This window comes from Bombina bombina, chromosome 2 (genome assembly GCF_027579735.1).
Source record: "Bombina bombina isolate aBomBom1 chromosome 2, aBomBom1.pri, whole genome shotgun sequence".
Classification (NCBI taxonomy): domain Eukaryota; kingdom Metazoa; phylum Chordata; class Amphibia; order Anura; family Bombinatoridae; genus Bombina; species Bombina bombina.
In genome coordinates, this window is record NC_069500.1 from 1238524812 (window position 1) to 1238546640 (window position 21829).

The 21829-nt window shown below is 35.9% G+C and overlaps 1 protein-coding gene across 1 annotated transcript; it reads right to left on the minus strand.

Annotated features, from left to right (window-relative positions):
• Positions 1 to 933: 933 nt before the first annotated feature.
• On the minus strand, positions 934 to 21062 carry SHISA3 (shisa family member 3). The gene is made up of 2 exons (XM_053700872.1): positions 20801 to 21062; positions 934 to 1370 (listed from the first exon to the last, which is right to left on the minus strand). Exons 1-2 carry the CDS (start codon positions 21060 to 21062, stop codon positions 934 to 936), a joined length of 699 nt encoding a protein of 232 aa, XP_053556847.1.
• Positions 21063 to 21829: the final 767 nt, after the last annotated feature.

The window sequence follows — 21829 nt, forward strand, 5'->3', positions numbered from 1 at the left end:
GAGAGTCTGAAAAAGATGCTTTAACAGAGACAGTAAAGGGTTAGGACTTAAAGGATTGGAGAGAGGAGAAGGGGGAAGGATGAGAAACAATATAAAAGATATTTAAACAATTAAATTATTTTACTGTTCATAGTCTTCCACCCAAATGTCAATATCAGCCGCCCATAAAATCCAATTAACTCTAGGGTTAATACTGAGTACTTCATGAAATTGTGCTTTTAATTAGCAACAAACATTAGAAACGTCTGACACTATCTTAAAATGCCACTTCTATTGACAGTTTTAAGTGCTTCTCACAAACAAATGATCTATGTTATAAGGCTTTATGACAATTTCAGAAACTGTACATGGTCTCATACATTAGGTTTTTACAACAGGTCGATAAATATTATGAAAGAGTCCTTTCACATTAGTTGTAGTTTTAAGATTGCCACATGCAAATGTTTATACATAACTAAAGTGTTGCCAGAGGTTGATATTGCATTAAATACCATTAGAGGCCTTCTTTTGAAGTTGTCATCAATTTAATATGATTTCTTATTAGTTTTATCAAATATAAACTCTTATGTAAATATCTTAAATACACCTATTAATAAGAAACTAGTTCAACATAGTTTTAAGATTTGCATGTTCATGCTATATTATGTCCCACGTCAAGCATCAACATGATACTCCCTCTTGACAATTTCAGAAAAAAGTTTCTGTATTGAGGAATTTACTGGATGACCATAATGAATTTTTGATGGTTGAAAATATTGACCACGTCTTCTTTAGAGAAAATTATATTTTTGCATTTTATTTACAAAGAGATGTAAACAAATTATTTTTTACACACTGTGTAGAGTTTTTAATGTTGTAGTTTTACTCTGAAAGATCCACAACCATAAATAGTTTCCATAGAAAAATACACCATTTTCTTTGTGTATTCTATAGTTAGTTCTGTCGAAAATCTGGACAGCTCTTGTTTGAAATTGCTTCCGATTGTAAAGGGTATGAAAAGTATTGAGTGGACACTAGAAATGTAGATGATGGATTAAGATGGATGGAATGAGCAGAAGAGTAGGGTGGTGGTGGAGATGGAACCACACATCCAGGATCTGCTCTTGATGAGGACAATCTGCACACAGAGCCCCCAGTGGAGGTGGAACTGGTGGCTGTGCTAGATTGTCTGGAGGGAGTCCGTAGGCTGTTACTTGTCAGAATCATAGGGAGAGTTTCTGGTGGGTAACTCCTCAAAGTGAACCTCATAGACTGCTGAGATGTCTGCTTGGGCCTAAGGCAAGTACAACAGTAGACTGCCACCAAAGAGCCAACAATAATAAAGGCAATGAAGATGGATCCAACGATGAGGAATGGCACATAGACAGGTTCTGCAGGACAAAAAATAATGAAAATAAACTGTTGTTATTAGATAAGAGCAAACACTATATATATATATATATATATATATATATATATATATATATATATATATATATATATATATATATATATATATATATATATATATATATGAAAAATGTAAAAAAAATGTCCTTAAAGGGGCAGTAAACCTACAAAATTATGTTACATAATTCTGCACATAGTGCAGAATTATATAACATTATCTTAGCGCAAACTTTATGCAACATAATATTGCAGCTAAAATTTGATTATAAAAGAGGATTTTTCAGACCGCCGCTCTTTGCTCTACTGAGCGGGTCTGGTTTTCCCCCTGAGCGCATCTGGGCAGCTGTCTAGTCACAGCCAGGTCCGATCGCGCCATTACACTAAATGTAGCTCGCTCCCACTATCAGACAGAGCAGGAGCAAGCTACATTGAGTGTAATGGCATGATCGAGCCGGGCTGTGACTAGACAGCTGCCCAGATGCGCTCAGGGGGAAAACCAGACCCGCTCAGTAGAGCAAAGAGCGGCGGTCTGAAAAATCCTCTTTTATAATCAAATTTTAGCTGCAATATTATGTTGCATAAAGTTTGCGCTAAGATAATGTTATATAATTCTGCACTATGTGCAGAATTATGTAACATAATTTTGTAGGTTTACTGCCCCTTTAAGGACATTTTTTTTACATTTTTCATATAGAAATATGGCATTGCCATCTTCTCTTGAGTTGCTGATAAAGACTAGCAATACATTGTAGTGAAAGCTGGCTGGCATACATATAAACCGTCTAATAGTACATTGGAGAGGAGCAAGTTTTTTCAAAACCTGTAAACAAAGGCCCATGGGAAACCTTCAACAACTACTACTATATATGTAAACTCCTGCAAGACCACCTGTAGGTATCTGCCTTGTGGGAGTATTCAGAGGGTCTGTGCTGTTCTCCTTTATTTGCCAAACTTTACAAGCAAGTATTAATGGGATATGAAACCCAATCATTTTATTTTGTAATTCAGACAGAACATACAATTTTAAAAAGTTTCCAATTTACTTTTATATTTGAAAATTATTATTAGCAAATTAGCTTTTTCCCCATGGTATTCTGTGTTGAAGAGATACCTAGGTAGGCATCTGGAGCACTACATAACAGCAAATAGTGCTGCCATTTAGTGCTCTTGCAAATGGATAACATTCTTGCAAAACTACTGCCATATACTGCTCCAGAAATGGGCCGGCTCCTAAGAATTACGTTCCTGCTTTTCAACAAAAGATACCAAGAGAATGAAGAAAATTTGATAACAGAAGTAAGTTAGAAAATTATTTAAAATTGCATGCTCTATCTGAAGCGAGGCAAATTTGGGTTTCATATCCCTTTAATAATTAAAGCTTGAAGGGAGCTAAAAGTCAATATAAAACTTAAATGGATTGGATAGAGCATGAAATTCTAAACAACTTTCCATTTTATTTCTATTATAAATTTTGATTAGTTCTCTTGGTCTCCTTTGCTAAAGAGCAATCCTAGGTCAGGAGCGTGCACGTGTCATTAACTATCTGGCAACAGTGTTTGCAGTAGCAATGTTATACATAGTTTCAAAATGGCATGCTCTATCTCAATCATGAAAGAAACATTTTGGGTTTCATATCCCTTTAATATAGTAGCAAGTTTTCAAAGTGACGATTATTCAAAACTGTGTTTGAACCCAGGTGTTGTCTTAAAGGCACAGTAAAGTGAAAATGAAACATTTATGATTCAGATAGAGCATGCAGTTTTAAATAATTATCCAATTTACTTTTATTATCAAGTTTGCTTTCTTCTTTTGATATCCTTTGTCAAAGAATGTCTTTAGCAGTCTATGGTAGCAGTTTTTGAAAATTTGTATAACATTGCTATAAATATAACTGCAAACACTGTTGCCAGATGGTTAAAGACACGAGCATGCTCCTGACCAGTGTTCCCTCTAAAGGGAGTTGTGTGTGCGGCCCAGCAGTGAAACAGTTAATTAGAGCAATTAGCAAACACACTACACTTTACAGACTGCAAGGTGTGGTTCCCTTATTGACTGTTTCACTGCTGGGACACTCACAAAACTGGCCTTAGAGGGAACGCTGCTCCTGACATAGGATTACTCTTTAACAAAGGAGACCAAGAGAACTAAGCAAAATTGATAATAGAAGTAAAATAGAAAGTTGTTTAGAATTTCATGCTCTACCCAATCCATTGACTTTTAGTTCCCTTCAAGCATTAATAATTAAAGGGATATGAAACCCAAATTTTTCATGCTTCAGATAGAGCATGCAATTTTAAATAATTTTCTAATTTACTTCTTCATTCTCTTGGTATCTTTTGTTGAAAAGTAGGGACGTAATTCTTAGGGGCCGGCCCATCTCTGGAGCACTATATGGCAGCAGTTTTGCAAGAATGTTATCCATTTGCAAAAGCACTAGGGGGCAGCACTATTTCCTGTCATGTAGTGCCCCAGATGCCTACCTAGGTATCTCTTCAACACACAATATCATGGGAACTAAGCAAATAATTTGGAAACTTTTTAAAAATGGTATGCTCTGTCTGAATTACAAACGAACATTGTTGGGTTTCATATCCCTTTAATGAGTGAAACCTGAAGAGTTAAGAGGGATTCCCAGTGTATTCTCTGGCATACAAGGTGATATTAGCATTTCAGACAACGTTACAGTCTTCTAAATGTCATGTAGACTACAGAGCATCACAAATTACAGTACATAAAAAGAGCAACGCATAGAACAGATGCCAGGCAAAGCATCAATTACATATAGAACGGTATAGTTCATAATTCTTGCATCAACAATATGAGTGAAAAAATGTAAAGTCTTAAAGCGTCACCATACTGGCATTTTTTTTCTTTATAGAAAGGCTATGTAAACATACCCCAGCTGAAGAAATTACACTCCCAGTGGGAGGTGGGAGAGAGGGTTACTAAAATGTTCCTTTTCATTTGCTATCTCAGATAGAGGTAAGATAAAAAAGCATTTCTGTTATTAGGATAAATAGAGCTGTGCTTCCTCCAAGTTCAACCTATTTGATTGGGTTGTAGATTTAAAGGGACACTGTAAGTAAATATTTTCTATGCCTGTTACTAACTAACTACCCCAAATACGCTTTTTATCAATAGCATTTCATTAACATATCTCTACCGTATATCAGAAATCTTGTCTGCAAATTTAATTGTTTTCCAAACCCACTCCGTGGGTATCCTTTGCTCTGTACCAATCCGTTTACAATACCTAGGTTTCAAAATGGCGCTTTAAACACAAAGTTATTGGTTTAAGTATTTTGAACATGCAGTGCTGAAAATAGTGGGCAGGATAACGTGACATCATCAGCGAATAAAAGATATAACTTTTAGAACGTTATGAAACTTCGTTTTGGAGAAAATATAGGTCAGTAGGTTTTAATTAATGTTTATTAACTTTAATATGTTAGTTGTTTAGCTTAAAAATTATAACAAAAAGTAATCCTTTAAATAACAAAATACAGCTACTTAATATACAAAAATAAACACAAAGGAACACACTTGCAAACATTTTATACTTTGCAATTGGTATAGCATATAATTGGAAACATATTAAAGGGCTACGAATCCCAACATGTCTCTTTCATGACTGAGATAGAAAATACAATTTTAAACAACTTTCAATTTATTTATATTATCCATTTGTTTCATTCTCTTGCTATCCTTTGTTGAAGAAGCAGCAATGCACTTCTGGGAGCTTGCTAAACACATTAAGTGAGCCAGTAACATGAGTCATATATGTGCAGCCACCAATCAGCCACTCCTTAGTCTACCTAGGTATCCTTTTCAACAAAGGATTTTAAGAGAACAAAACAAATTAGATAATAGAAGTAAATTGGAAAGATGTTTAAAATCACATGTTCTATATGAATCATGGAAAAAAAATGTCCCTTTAAATGAAAACCAATTTTACAGTCCCTTTAAACTATGCAAAAGTGGCCCCTATCTCAGGGAAAATCCATATATATTGTAAACTAAGTAAAGACACAGGCTCTGACAAACATTTACATTGACAAATATAAAAACAAATATCAAATCTGAAAGAGATCTCTTAAGAAACCAGCACAGTTTACCTTTTGTCTTATGGAACTACTCACTCAAAATCCACTACACATAGCGGACTCAAAGAAGAATTTAAAGGGACATGAAACCCAACATTTTTTCTTTCATGACTCATAGAATGCAATTTTTAAAAAGCCTTCAATTTCTTCGATTATCAAATTTTCTTTGTTCTCATGTTATCTTGAAGAGATATCTGGATAGATAACGTGCACATTTATGGCTCTCTACATGACAGTAAAAAGTGCTGCCATCTAGTTCTCTTGCTAGTGTATATCATTGTAGCAAAACTGCCACAATATAATCCTGCAGACTGCTTTTCAACAAAGAATAACAAGAATACAAAGACAATTTGATAATGGAAGTGCATTGGAAAGTTGTTTAAAATTGTATGTTTTATCTGAATGATGAAAGAAAAATGTTGAGGTTTTTTTTCCCTTTAAGTCATATGTGTGTGGGGGATATATTGGCAATTAAATGCTGAATTGCAAAAGATCTGCTTTTTTAAAAAATCATGTTGTTGGCACAAGTTACAAGGTTCTGCAAATCAAGAAGCGCGGCTTCAAGATCAGCAAAAACAGTTACACTGCTTGTCTTATTTTGGAGGCATTTTCTTCTAAAAGGTGACATCGGACAAAGAAGACAGCTCATTCCATTCTAAGAGCTGAACTTAAAAGGATCACTTAAACAGGTACCTGTAGTTTCTAGTGGATCCATTTGAGCACTAAAAAACACTGTGCTACACTAAAGGAATCACGGATACCAGTAAATCACTCATATTCATCTGCACCTTTGTGGACATTTTACTGATATGCTGACTTAGCCATATTTAACGGAAGCTATTTGGTTTATGCACTTAGCGCACATACTCTTAGATTATCAGTAGATAATTTGATGATAGATATTGTGTTACAAATTGCTTGATATTCTGATACATACAGTTCTAGTTGCTTACATTAGTAACCTACAATATATGTGTAATTTTCCTTGTGTAAATGCTTTTATAGATTACTCACATTTTAATAGAGATTGGCCAATCACATATTTTATTGTCTGAATTCTTGTATAAGGTTTAATTTATACCTAGGAGATTTTCATCTCATGTTATACATATTTTTTATTTTTTTTTAAGGTTCTTTTTGTGACATTTGTTGAAGAATAAATTATTTTTTTATTTAAACACTAAATTGCATGCTCTCTTTTTCTTGGGTATATTTTGCCTGTACTGGCGCTTTAGATTTTAATTGTTCTCTGTTCTGCAAATCAAGAGCAGTTCAGGAAAAATTAATGTTTTTGGTGTCCTTTGCTGTGATCAGTTAGAAACAGATATAAACAAGTCTGTGTATAATAGGTATATTTCGCTATATATAAATATTACAGCAAAGCAAGAAAAGAAGTTGCGCATGTAAATGTGTTTATTTTCTTTACTTGTATGGGGGGGTTTATAAGTGATCTTAAAGGAAAGAAAATTGTAATGTTGTACACGGGTGCATTAATATTTTAACAGAAACATTTTTTGCAATATACTAGTAAATGTCATTACTGTTTTTAAGTAGCATACGCACATATGCAGTGAGTGCCGCATGTATCAGCATTCAAACATCACAACTCCTAAAAGAGTCAGCAGTGGCTTGTATGACACGTTAAAGTGACAGTGAACATTGTTATTGTTTGATAACGCCTTTACTACCTATTCCTCAGATTTGCACAACCAACAATGTTATATTATTATACTTTATAACATTCAAACCTGCCTGTATCTAAGCCACTATAGACAGCCTCTTATCACATGCTTTTTTATTTGCTTTTCACAACAGGAAATTGCTAGCTCATGTGGGCCGTATAGATAACAATGTGCTCTCGCCCCGTGGGTAGTGCCCAACACAACTGAAATCAAATGTCAGTAGATAATAAATAAAAAGTCATGTGATCAGGGGGCTGTCAAAAGATGCTTAGATGCAAGGTCATCACAGAGGTAAAAAGTGTATTAATATAACAGTGTTGGTTATGCAAAACTGGGGAATGGGTAATAAACAGATTATCTATCTTTTAAAACAATCAAAAAATTTGAGTGGACTGTCCCTTTAAGTCTTTACAAAGGAAATCACACATATATGCATATGCCGCTGAAACAGTAATAACCTTTACTTTACATGTTTTTGCTAATGGTCATATAAAGCAAACATGCCTCTTTTTAAAATTAAAATGCTCCCATAAACATTTTTAATTTTGACCTTTCTCTCCCTTTAACGATCTTTCTAATAACAGTCAGGAAAACATTCCATTTAATAGAATTATCCTAACACGACTCTGAGATCACAGAAATGTTCCATGGTAAGAAATAAAATGGTATTATTCTTAAAAAAGTAACCTGCACTGTTACATGTAAATATCTATTCAGTGTTATTAATAGTATATATTATAAAATTGCATGCTCTACCTGAATCATTAAAGAAAAAAATTGGGTTTAGTGTCCCTTTAATAAATGTGATACTTCCCTGGTAGTGTGATACACTAGTCATTATCAATACGGAATCATTCAGTCACCACATTTTGTTCCCCTTTGGCCCTGTATCTTATTGAAAATCTGTTTCTTATAGTTTTTATACATTTGGACTAGATACATTTTGCTTTGGACTTTCTTTAAAGGAAAATAAATGTGTTGTCCTTTTCAGAGGTACAGGTTTTTATAGTTCAGAGCATCAGGTTGTATGCAATATTTTAGGATAAGGTAGACACACCCATTAATATGAAATTGAGACTGCTGGGCATCATAATCCATAACACCCAACATTAGTGGCTAGGTATTAGGGACTTCGGAGGTTAAGGGGACAATCGCTATTTTGTGGGTGGGGCTGTGTCTGAAGGGTACAGGTCACGGATTGATAGTAGGTGTAATTATAGGTGTGTCTAAGGCAGATAGTGGGTTGTCTGGACAGTTTGTGGGCATGTCTGGGTGGTCTATGGGTGGGTCTAAGGGAACATTTGCAAACAGCAACAGTGGGCAGAATTAGTGATTGTCCCTCTCACATATGAACAGTTGGGAGGTCTCATAACCAGCAGAGGGGGATATTAAAGCTTGCATAAATAAATGGACTTTATATAACAGGCATTTACTGGCTACCTTTTTTGCTTTCTGCATAGTGGAGAGACATATCCTGGGCTTTCCATATGCAACTTAGTAGATCATTTTTAAGAAACAGAAAATAACGGACAATGTGGGTGCAACTGCATGTGTGTGTATATAAATACATATTTAAAATATAACCACCAGCCTTGGTATTAAAGGGACATTAAAGTAAAAATTAAACTTTCATGACAGAGCTTGCAAGTTTAAACAACTTACCAATTTACTTCTCATAGCAAATTGGCCTCGTTCTTTGGGTATCCTTTGTTGGAAGAGTAAACCTAGGAAGGCTCAGGAGCAGCAATGCACTAGTGGGAGCTAGCTGAACACATACGTTGAACCAATGACAAGAGGCATTTATATGCAGCCATTATTGACCAGCTAGCTCCCAGTGCCAGGGCCTTGCTGCTCCTGAACTTAGTTATAGATTCTCTTCTGCAACACATTCTAATAAATACAGTGAGCATAAGGGATTTAGTGGCCAGTGCAAACACACCTTAAAGAGTACTGTGTATCCTTACCAAAAACGTTTTTAATTTCAAGCAAAGACATATTATTTATTTATTTGTTTGTTTTTTATTCCTTTGTATACATGAATTTTCTGATTTTTGCATATGAATGAGAATTCTGGTATTTACAATGTTTTGCCAGTTAATTAACCTAGTTTATTTATTTATCTATGATAAATAATAATGTCTACATTTGTATAAACCATGTATGCAAAGGGACATTAAAGTATTTTATAATCTGTTTCTGAGCTGCAAAAAAATAAAAAATTAACAAACAAAACATTCTGCTTTGTGAACCTCCTTGTTCATTTAGGACATTCAAATAGGAATTATTGATACATAAATGTCACATTTTAAATCCTTATGACTTAAAAGAAATCCTAAAACTTTAATAGACATTTTAGATCCCTACAATCTCCAGAACCATTCAAATAATTAAATTGAATTTGCTGTCTTAGTTGATTATAAATTCCAATATCTTCTTACAAATGAAATACATTTTATTAAAAATGACCAAAAATTGTCAAACATTGCTGATATATACAGTGCTCAAAACCCTTGCACACTGCGGAGTCTTCCTAGTATTCTGCCATGGAAAGGAGCTAAGTTGCATCAAAGAATGAGAAAGAGATACATTTGATAATAGAAGTAAATACGATCTTTTTATTTCAATTTGCTTTCTTGGATCACCAAAACTTCCAAAGAAAACAGCATAAGACAAATTGGGCTCAAATTCTAACAGACAAAAATGTTTGAACTTCCATATAAGTTCCCATTGTAGCAGACACGCATGCACACTCACCATCTGTCTTTCTATTGGATTTACTGTAATTGTTTTGTTACAAAGTCCCCTGGTTACAAACCCCCCTTGATTATACAGAATATAGGGGTATCCAAGTGTGAAATGATCTCTAAGTGAGAATAAATGACCACAGATAAAGCTGTAAAAGCGCACATGGGCACTGAAGGGGTGAAATCACTGCTATTGGACAGGACAGACTTACAGATCAAATCTTACAAATTACACATACAGACAGAGAAGTTTTTTTTTCCCCTTTGGGAACTAGCAATACACAAAACAACTGGAAACAGTTCAAGGTTCTATTGTCATATTACCCTATAATTTGCAAGCTAGAGTAATTTTTTTTAAACCTGCATTTCTCACTTTGTGGTACCAGATTTGCTTTCCCAGCATGCAGCATGACTACTGTGCACTACCATGCAGTGTTGGCTGCATCACGCTGCCATAGTTTCCATGTACCAATAGGACCACAATTACAGACACTTCAAGGCATGACTGCAATGTTGAAAAAATGCCTGACTAAAGGGCTGTATGGTAGTAGGGCATTTGGTCAATATTAGAGCAGTCATATTTAGGCACCAGATCAGTTTTTTAGTCTCCATGGTAAATTAGTGTCATGAATTTGTCAAACCCTGTAACATCCACCAATCTATTATATTTCTTAAAAATCGGTACAGTTGATTAGGCTGTAGCCTTGTATAGAAATTCACCTTATTGAAATTCAAAATTGTGACTTTGTATACTCAAAATATACTACAACTTCAAGTTTACTGGGGCTGTTGACAATAGGATACCAAATAAAACTGACAAACTTCATCCAAGGTCATAAATCCACTTAAAGGGACACTCAGGTTAAATTACATTTTCATGATTCACATACAGCATGTAATTTTAAACAACTTTCCAATTTACTTCCATTAAAAAAAATGTGCACAGTCTTTTATATTTACAATTTTTGAGACACCAGATCCTACTGAGCATGTGCAAGAATTCACAGACTATACGTATATGCATTTGTGATTGGCTGATTGCTATCACATGGTACAAGGGGAGTGGAAATATACATAACTTTGAAATTTGTTATAAAAAAAAATCTACTACTCATTTGAAGTTCAGACTAAGTGCTATTGCATTGTCTTGTTATCTTGCATTTGTTGATTATGCAAATCAAATATGTTGACTGGTCCTTTAAACGTTATAAGCATTTGAAAAAAAGTGATTTCACATATTATGCTCAATCAGGCTCTGGAGAAGTGGAAATGTGTTCTCTGGAGTGATGAATCATATTTCACTTACTGGCAGTCTAATGGAAGAATCTGGGTGGGGGGCACCTCCATATTAACGACAATTGTTTTAAACTGGTATGTGCAACAAGCTCAACAAGTCAGGTATCCACATAACTTTGGCCATTTAGTGTATATTATACTATTCTGCCCTTAATCTCTATAAGCGACATTACTTCTCTACTCTTATCTCTACTCTTTCTTTAAACCCAAAATATCTGTTCTCCAATTTCAATACTCTTCTCCACCCACCCCCACCTCCTAATACAACTTCTCTGTCAGCTCAAGACTTTGCCAGACACTTCAATAACAAAATCGACTCCATCAGAAATGAAATCAGCTCTAAACATACTTCCATTCTCTCATCCCCTCAAATGCTCGCAATCAACCACAACCCACACAGCCATAAATTTAGCTCTTTCTCCCCTGTTACTGAGGAAGATGTTTCTGCACTTATACTGGGCTCTCACCTCACTACCTGTCCCCTTGACCCTATCCCCTCACAGCTACTCCCTCTCTTTTACCCTTACCCCTATACTAACACACATTTTCAACCTCTCCCTCAGCACTGGTATATTTTCTTCATCTCTAAAACATGCACTGGTCACACCTATGCTCAAAAATACCTTCTCTTGATCCAACCTCCCCATCCAACTACTGCCCTATTTCCCTACTCCCTCTTGCCTTAAAGCTTCTCGAAAAGCTAGTATATGCACACCTATCCCATTTCCTAACATTAAACTCCCTCCTTGACCCACTGCAATCTGGATTTAGTCCCCATCACTCCACAGAGACATCAATCATTAAGGTTACCAACGACCTACTTACAGCAAACTCAAAAGGCCACTTCTCTCTGCTTATCCTTTTTTATCTGTCCGCAGCCTTTGATAATGTTGACCACCCTCTTTTGCTCCAAACCCTCCACTCCTTCGGCATTTGTGACACAGCCCTCTCGTTCTCTTCCTACCTGTCAAACCGTACCTTTAGTGTAACCTTCTCTGGGGCCTCCTCTGTCCCGTCACCACTTTCTGTTGGGGTACCGCAAGGCTTTTTCCTCTGTCCCCTTCTTTTCTCAATCTACATGTCATTATTAGGTTCCCTAATAAAGTCCCATGGGTTTCAATATTGTTTGTATGCCGATGACACCCAAATCTACTTCTCTGCACCAGACCTATCTCCTTCCTTGCTAACCCAGGTCACTAATTGTCTTTCTCACATCTCTTCCTGGATGTCCTCTCACTACCTCAAGGTAAATCTCTCTGAAATTGAGCTCCTTATTTTCCCCCCTTCTTCCAAAATCTCCACACCCAATCTCTCTATAACTGTCAAAAACTCCATCATTACCCCTACCCAGCTTGCCCGATATCTTGGTATCACATTTGACTCAGATCTTTCTTTCACTCCTCACATTCAGTCCTTGGCTAAATCCTGCTGCTTCCACCTTAAAGTGAATGTAAAGTCACGGTCACCTCTCATCCTCATGTTGTGAATCTCCAAAAATAAACGTTAGTTTAAGTCATGATTTTTTTTAAATTTAATTAGAAATCAGAATATAAAGTTATTTATCTGTATTTTTCTTACTTTATTCCTCCGCCGGCAATCTTGTCCCTCATTTCTAAGTTGATGGACAGTTCCTTAAACGAATAATAGATTATACCCCATGGCGTCCAGCCCCTTTTTTTCTTTGTCACGTGATCTAACTGCGCATGCGCTCCCTTCCTAATCGTGATTGACAAGCAATGCTCGTCCACGTCTAGCGCATGCGGCAAAAACACGCAGGCGCAATGTGAATTTGTTTGCAGATAACTATTGGAAATGGATCAGGGCACGCATGTGCATATTAGCCGTAGTTTTAAAACGCATGCGCTAATTGATTTATCTTCGGGAGCGCGCTTCAGAACATACGTAATAGAGCAGGCAGGACTGCTCTATACGCAATGTAGTCAGAATACAGGAAGTCCAGGATGGGAGGAGTTATCGGTCAAAACGGAGATAAGTTGTAATATAAATAATAATATGATAACATGATTATTTTAAAAAAAAACATTGCGGTTTCAATTGTAAGTTTATTGAGATTTGGTAGTGTACATTAAAAACCGTATAATTTACATTCACTTTAAAAACATCTCTAAAATTAGACATTTCCTTACACAAGACACAACTAAGATTTTAATCCAATCTCTCATCCTTTCCCACCTCCATTACTGCAACTCTGTCCTCTTTGGTTTCCCCAGCTGCCGCCAAGCTCCTTTAAATCCATAATGAATGCCTCTGCCAGACTCATCTTCCTTACATGTAGCTCTTCATCTGGTGCACCTCTCTGCCAATCCCTTCACTGGCTTCCGCTTGCCTCCAGGATTAAACACAAAATGATCACTCTGACATACAAAGCCCTCAACTGCACTGCTCCCCCCTATATCTTAGACCTTGTCTCCAGATACTCTCCTTTCCGTCCCCTTCTCTCTGCTCATGACCTCCTACTCTCCTTCTCTCTTGTTACCTCCTCACACTCCCGTTTACAGGACTTCTCTAGACTGGATCCCATCTTGTGGCATCTTCTGCCTCGCTCCAAAAAACTCTCCCCTAGTTTTGAAAGCTTCAAGTGCTCCGTAAAGACTCTACTGTTCAGAGATGCATACAACCTACACTAATCTTTCTTCATACCAGTTCCTCTCCTCCATTGCTATCCTCTTGAACCCCCTTAGCATGTAAGCCTAAGAGCCCATCTGTTTGTAGATCACCTTCTTAAGAGCTGACTACAACAGTGTTATTCTTGGCAGAGCCCTCTACCTATAAATGTTTCCTTGTATTCCTTGTATGTTTATAGCGCTGCGGAATCTGTTGGCGCTTTACAAATAACTGATAATAATAATAATATTCTATTGTTTAGTCCAGTACCTAGTGTAAGATGTACCAATGTGTCATGCTATTATATAGACACACAAAGGTACCCATTTAAGAATTAACAGCAGGGAACCTATTTGCTCATGTTTGGGGTTTGTGAGGCACCATTTTTTGCCCGTATTTAACATTGAACAAGCAAGTGCTTGTGTAGCCTCTTTCCTGCTCTTGTGCAATCAGTCCAGGATGACTTAAAACGTCAAAATTAAACTTTAATTATTCAGATGGAGCATACAATTTTAAGAGACTTTTCAATGTTCTTCTTGTATCAATTTTACTTTTTACTCTTGGTATCCTTTGTGACAACCACACCTAGATATGTTCAGCAGCAGCAGCAATGCACTGCTCTGAGCTAGCTGATGATTGGTAGATACATACAATAGATATGTTCAGCAGCAGCAATGCACTGCTCTGAGCTAGCTGGTGATTGGTAGATACATACAATAGATATGTTCAGCAGCAGCAATGCACTGCTCTGAGCTAGCTGGTGATTGGTAGATACACACATTTGCAGTTTGTCAGTGTCTCATCCTATGATTTCAGTTAACTCCCAGTAGTGCATTGCTACTCTGGATATGAGTTCTATTATATGTTTAACTCTTCACATTCTGTATTGTTCTAACAGGTTATATGCAAGCAATAGTGCATTTTCTTTTTGCACTTTTGTGTCTCTTAAATTCTGCCACCCCCGACTAGCATGAGAAAACTTGCACAAGCATCAACAGCTTGAAAAATGTATTCCATAAAATCTACACTGAGAAGTCTGTCCACAAAGTGTGATCCAGCCAACTGAATTGTGTATTTAAAACAGTCTGGTGAAGTCAATAAAAAATGCAGCAATGTCATTTCAAACAAAAGTTCCGCTAGACATAAATCTAAACTGTAAAAAATAAAACTGACTTTGGCTGACTTTACTAGCAGCTAAGTTAAAGGGACACTGAACCCAAATTTGTTAATTTGTAATTCAGAAAGAGCATGCAATTTTAAGCAACTTTCTAATTTACTCCTATTATCAATTTTTCTTTGTTCTCTTGCTATCATTATTTGAAAAAGAAGGCATCTAAGCTTTTTTTTGGTTTCAGTACTCTGGACAGCACTTTTTTATTGGTGGCTGAATTTATCCACCAATCAGCAAGGACAACCCAGGTTATTCACCAAAAATGGGCCGGCATCTAAACTTACATTCTTGCATTTCAAATAAAGATACCAAGAGAATGAAGATAATTTGATAATAGGAGTAAATTCGAAATTTGCTTAAAATTTCATGCTCAATCTGAATCACAAAATTAAATTTTTGGGTACAGTGTCCCTTTAACCTGATTTCTGATACACCTTGATCAAAATGATTTCTTTATCGGCTGTGGAGTATAAGCTCAGTTTCAAATGACTATAACCTTTTTTGCTTAGTGCTTTGAAAGTGACTAGTAAAGCAACTTACTATCCAGTACACAAACTACATATATACAACTGAATTACAATAATATATTAAAAATAAAAGATATTATTATTTAATTAAATTATAAATTAAAAACAATATTAAATCAAATCTCAAATGTAATTGTAAATATTTTAATTTGTGCTACTTTAATTTATAACAACATTATTTTTACTATTGTATGTTATTATTATTATTGAATTTTTCTGCGTCTAACGACAGGGCCAGCATGGGGAGCTTCAAACGGGAGGCTTCCGTAAGGATGTTTAGCATTTTTCGGGAATTATCCGGTCCCTCTCTGCCGAACATGAACCCAACCTGGTCTGTATGTATCACTTTTGGAAGCATGCAATTAAGGCGATTAGCCCATAGTTTGGCATATAGCTTCACATCACCATTTATCAAGGATATTGGTCTGTAGCATTATTATTGAATTTTGTACATACATATATTAATTTAATTGTCAACATGGTAAATTAATTGTATTAATTGTTTTTAATTAAATTACCTTAATTATATTTGGCACTTGTATTTATTAAATATATTCACACCTGAGGCTTGCTATAGTTAGTTACTTAAAGGGACAGCCTACACAAAAATTGTTATTATTTAAAAAGATAGATAATGCCTTTACTACCCATTCCCCAGCTTTGCACAACCAACATTGTTAGATTAATATACTTTATAACATTTAAACCTCTAAATTTCTGCCTGTTTCAAATGCTCTATTAACAGCCTCTTAATCACATGCTTTTGTATTTGCTTTTCACAACAGGAGACTGATAGTTCATGTGGGCCATATAGATAACAATGTGTTCATGCCCGGGAAGTTATTCAAGAGTTAGCACAACACAGTACTAAATGCAACTTTAGATGGAGTTTAATTCATCAGTTGTAATGAAGATACACTACAAAACCTGCCCTCAGACCTCTCTAACAGGCCACATTTTGAGTATATCCAAACTGGAGCACAGGTGAAACAATCAGCTGATTAGTAAACATGGTTATTTTAACTGCTCTCATCCAAGGTAATCCAAAAACCTGTCCCTTTGGGGAGGCCTGAGGACAGGTTTGAAAACCAGTGCACTACAACTTACTTTTTAATGTAGAAATGTAAATTAAATACCCTGCGCTCCCACCATCCACTTCAAAAAGCAACTTTTTTGTGAGCTAAAGGTTTGAACTTTTCTCCAATAGGCACTCTTTCTTCAACAAAAGTGCCATATGACTAGAGCGCTGATTGGAGAACAGTTCAATCTTTGCTCACAAAAAAGATTAGTTTTTAAGGGGACAGCGGAAGCACAGGTATTTGAATTTAATGTCTATATTGAAAAGTAAGTTATAGCGCATCTTCATTACAACTGATGAATTAAAACCCATCTAAAATATCACTAAGATTTTGGATCTGTTAATCCAAAGTGGAAAGTTTACTATGACTTTAACTTGTACAAGATTGTAGATAAAGAAAGTAGGCATTGGCATTTGGATGCTTCGATAGAATCTGAATACGGATGAAGGCAGCTGCTCCCGGCATTTGGCTTTTTCAAAGCCATATTTCTTCTTGTGAAGTTGCAACACAATATGATCTGTGAAAATCTTAGTCTATGGGACTTTCACAAGAAAAAATCTGAAAAGAGATAAACGCTGTGAGTGGCCGCCTAACGAAGCATCCAAATGCCCAGGCCTAATAAAGTTTAATCTTGCACCAGTGTGAATAAACCTGTAAGGTTCTTACTACCATATACTGTAACTCTTTCATTGCCAATATATGCCCTGCTCTAAAATCAACATGAACATGAGTAATAGGCAGAGACCATACCGAGAAACAAAGTTACAAAACTGTCCCAGTGTTCTATACAACTATAATCATAAAATGAGTTATTGTGTGTTTGTTAAAATATCAGCTAACCCGGCTTGTACTGAACGTTTCATTTATTCCTTTTGACAATGATCAGCTGCATATTTTATGGACTGCAATGTAAATGAGTCCCACAGTGAGAGAAGACAAAAAAAATCAAAACTCAGATAATAAATCACCAATGTGTGCATCATATTATATATCTCTGCTCCCTGCATCCAGTGCACTAAAGGCAGCCTGGTTATCATGCCTCATACAGTCAGGGCAAGCTACTAAGCTACCTGAGACTGAGGAGGAACAGAAACACTTTCACACCATAAATAATGAAGTATTTCTGCTTTCCAACATCAACAGTGTGTAAAAAACAGGAATAGACTCCCAGTGACCTGCTCCAGAATCAAATATGTTACTCTCTCTTTTTACTCCTACTCATTTTGCTACATGAAATATACTCTTACAGTACATAGTGTGAGCAGCACTCCATAAAAAATGGGTTACATGTATTAATTTGAAATGTTTTTTTTTTTTTTTTTAAATCTCTATCCCCCCAAAGTATAAAAATAAAATACGCCAATTGACAATATCTGCATACTTTCAAACTCTATAAGACTAACAAAAAAACACATTTCAAGCATCATTGCATAGGGTCATATATATATATATATTTATATATATATATATATATATATATATATATATATATATATATATATATATATATATATATAGTACTTGATATTTGGCTGTGATTTACTGAGAGTAAATTAATTATGCTGATTTTCACTTATTTAATGTTAATATTTCCATAGACCTCTTTATTTAATTCTGACAGAATTGGGTGCTTGCAAACAATCATGCTAATTGAACAGATGAATGTATGTGTTATTAGCATATCAGCAGAGTCACTTATTATACAAAGAAGTAGAAATTATCTATATGAATAATGTTCTTTTTATTTTCTTAAATGATTTATTTTCCACTAGTAAGACTTTTATGGATGTAAAAAAAATATATGACTGTCTTTATATGTTGCCAATAAAGTGAAAATCCCCAACTGTATGAAGACAGAAATATGTTTTATAGCCAATTTATATTCTGAGACTTTCTCTCCATAACAAATTAACCCTGTGAATAATGAACTAATTAAAATACATTTCTATCTGAAAGTCTCCAATTGCATCAGGGATTTTAACAGCATGTTTTTTATTATAACTCAAAATAGGGTGCATCTGTAAAATATATAATATAGGATTATGGATATAATGGTGCTTCTGTTATGGCACATACTAGAAATTAACTGATAAATGACTCCTTGCAGAAATTCAAACAGGATGTAAAACACACGCCAGAATGATTTTATTGTTACTGCACATTATAAGTTCAGGATATAGCAATTTATAGCCCACCCTAGGTTAGTTTGGCTAAGTGTGGCAACCATTATTGCATTATAGATCTTATGCAGTTTCTAAGCAAAGTGGTCTAAAGGAATGTATAACAAAAAACCCTGCTGTACAAACAGCTTTTAATTTATAGACCAAAAATGATTCATATCAAGATGCTGAGAACAAAAATATAATATTACAAAAATAAAATCCACTATAGGGAATTAGACATGAAACTTAACATCAGTTGGTGGTGCTGCATTTGAAGAGGAAAATATGAAAGCATTGGTCCAGGAAAAAAACAGCTATAATATACATGGCTGGGTAGCAGTTAATATACCGTAAATAAACATATGCATGATCTATCTATCTATCTATCTATCTATCTATCTATCTATATATATATATATATATATATATATATATATATATATATATATATATAAAGAGTGATGTTCCTTACACCTTGACATCTATTTCTAATTTAATGTGCACCCCAAGCAGGTTGTTTGTGCTTGCTTAATCTAATGATCTATGAAATTAATTGTTTGGTCCAGCAAGATATATATATATATATACATTTATATATAAAACAACAAAATCATCCGTGCATGATTATTTTTAAAACAAGCTATGCTGCGTTAATTACAAAAATAATAAACATACAGACTACTTAGGTTATAGTGCAGGTGTTACTTGTACCGACCAGTATATTACAAATGTGCAGAATTGCAAATTATTGTTAGGTGTAGTGATAATGTGTTTGCACTAATGTATTTCCATATTGTCTTGAAATAAAAACTATTATATAAACCATTTATATGTAACCTTGACCTCAGTAAGGTTATCTTTATTTAGCCAAAATAAAGATATTTTATGTCAAAACTGACAGAGTAAACTAAATGTTGACAGCTGCAAAAGATCTTGTAATAGCATTCAATAAACAACGTGCAAGGTCCATATGATTGTCTCTTTATCCTACACAATATGTGCAGCTGGTAACTATGTAATTGTTTTTGTTCTCTGTGAAAAAAAATTCTAGTTGCTGCAACTATTGCTTATGAAAGATAATATTAATTGTAGCTTATAGTTATGTGTATTTTGTATAGAATATGCTACACACTTTCCTTCATTAAACACCTTGGCTAGCAGAGAGGATTTGCAATACAGCACAGTGATATCTGGTTAGGTAGCCAAAGGGTTAATGATGCAAAGCTAAAAGTCATCTGAAGTAGGCGATGTGTGTATGTGACATTTCTTATTGAGATATTTCATATTTAAAGGTAATTATTTCTGCATTTATCTACTATAAAGTTATGTTGCCTGTTTCCTTTCATCTAGCTAATAACTATATACTACTTTAAAGCTTTTTGGACCATAACATTTGTACTACTGGTATTCTCTCAAAATATCCATTGAAGCCAGTGGATTAATAGTAACAAATTCCCTATAAATATATATATATTTGATGTTAGGTTCCCTTTCATACATTGTGCCAAAAGTAAAAATAACTATTGTTTGCCCAAACCACCCCTACTGGTCTCTATCCCAAGTTTACAGCATTAGTTTTAAAAACAATCTCCACATTAAACCTACAAAGCACCAGAGCTGATAATAGATTTCTACCTCGTGTTCCCTTTGACTAGGTACGTATTGTTTGTTGCAAAGTTCATTTTAACACTACAATGAACAACTAGCAACAAAAGTCCACATTTATTTGCTCTTATAAAATTATTAAAGACCCTAATCAATCTAATTCCAATCTGAAAAACATTGCCTTAGGTTTGCCTAAAAATCCCACTAAATACTATACAGCAGTTCTACTAGTGGCCCCCAGTACAAAGAGTAACAATGCAGCTGATTACTGCTATTACTCTCTCTGCGTGTGACTGACACTATTACTAATCGGCCTGCTGTGCTGTCAGGAGGTTTTGACAAATGAGCCACCCAGCAGCCTTGTATCACGTGGTGCACCCCTGGAACCCTGCCCCGGGAGAGCGCGCGGACACTCACGAGCTGTGACTCCAGTGTTCTGTAGCTCGCGGTCGTTTGTGCAGCTTCCTTGTTCCAGACGGGCGTCCGAGGCTGCGCAGCAATAGCGCAGGATGCAGGATCCGCAGCAGATGGTTGCATCAACTGTGTCAAAATCCTCTGGGCACTGAAAACCCGCTTGATAGTTGCCTGCAGCGTCCACCCAGCCGTGGCAATACTCTCCCTGTGCGCTCACCGTGCTGCATGTGACAACACTGAGCACTAAATAGCTCAACCAACCCATAGCAGAGGGCATCGCTAGTTTGCCCTGTGTGAGTGCGAATTGGAGTCCCACCTCCTCTTCCTAGGGAAGGGTATCACTTTCCTTAGGAGTCACAGCATAGTCACCGAGTGTACAAAGCCTCACATACAGGTAGGAAGAGCAGCACTTCTGAGATGAATGCCACAGAAGTTCAGGAACAAGCTGGCTGTATAGAGCTTGGTACAAGTGTTTCACATCTATACATAACGATCATCCATACGTTTCCGGTAATGTTATAAACATGCTCATATGAAGCTGATGGAAACTATTTATGAGCAGTTCGAATACAGAAATTCTGGTATTCTCAGAGGTAAAAGTAATACTTGATGTTATTTTTCCAACTAGAAGAGCTGTAAAGAATCTGGGCTTCCTGTGAGTAGCAGAACGCGCGGAGCAGCAGCTCTCCTTGCAGGGAGGAACTGAGCTGTGCTTCTTGTCAGTCAGGCGCCCTGGCACTGGGCTGCTGCTTTCTCTCATGCGCAGGCAGCGTCTGGTGGTCTCCCTCTGTCCATGTCTGGCAGGCTGTTAGATTCCCCACGGCTGTCACTCCCAGCCCCCGGGGTCACAAGGCAACTAATGAGAGCAGCTCCCTGCCACTCACTGCTCTCCATTGTCACCAGCCCTTAGCTTCCCCAGGGAGCACAGCACAATGGAATCCAGCACACCAGCCCCCCTCATTACTTACAATTTATTTTTAAATGCAGTCTAATTTGAAGTGGATTTTACTGAAAGGAAATCAACTTGGTTTA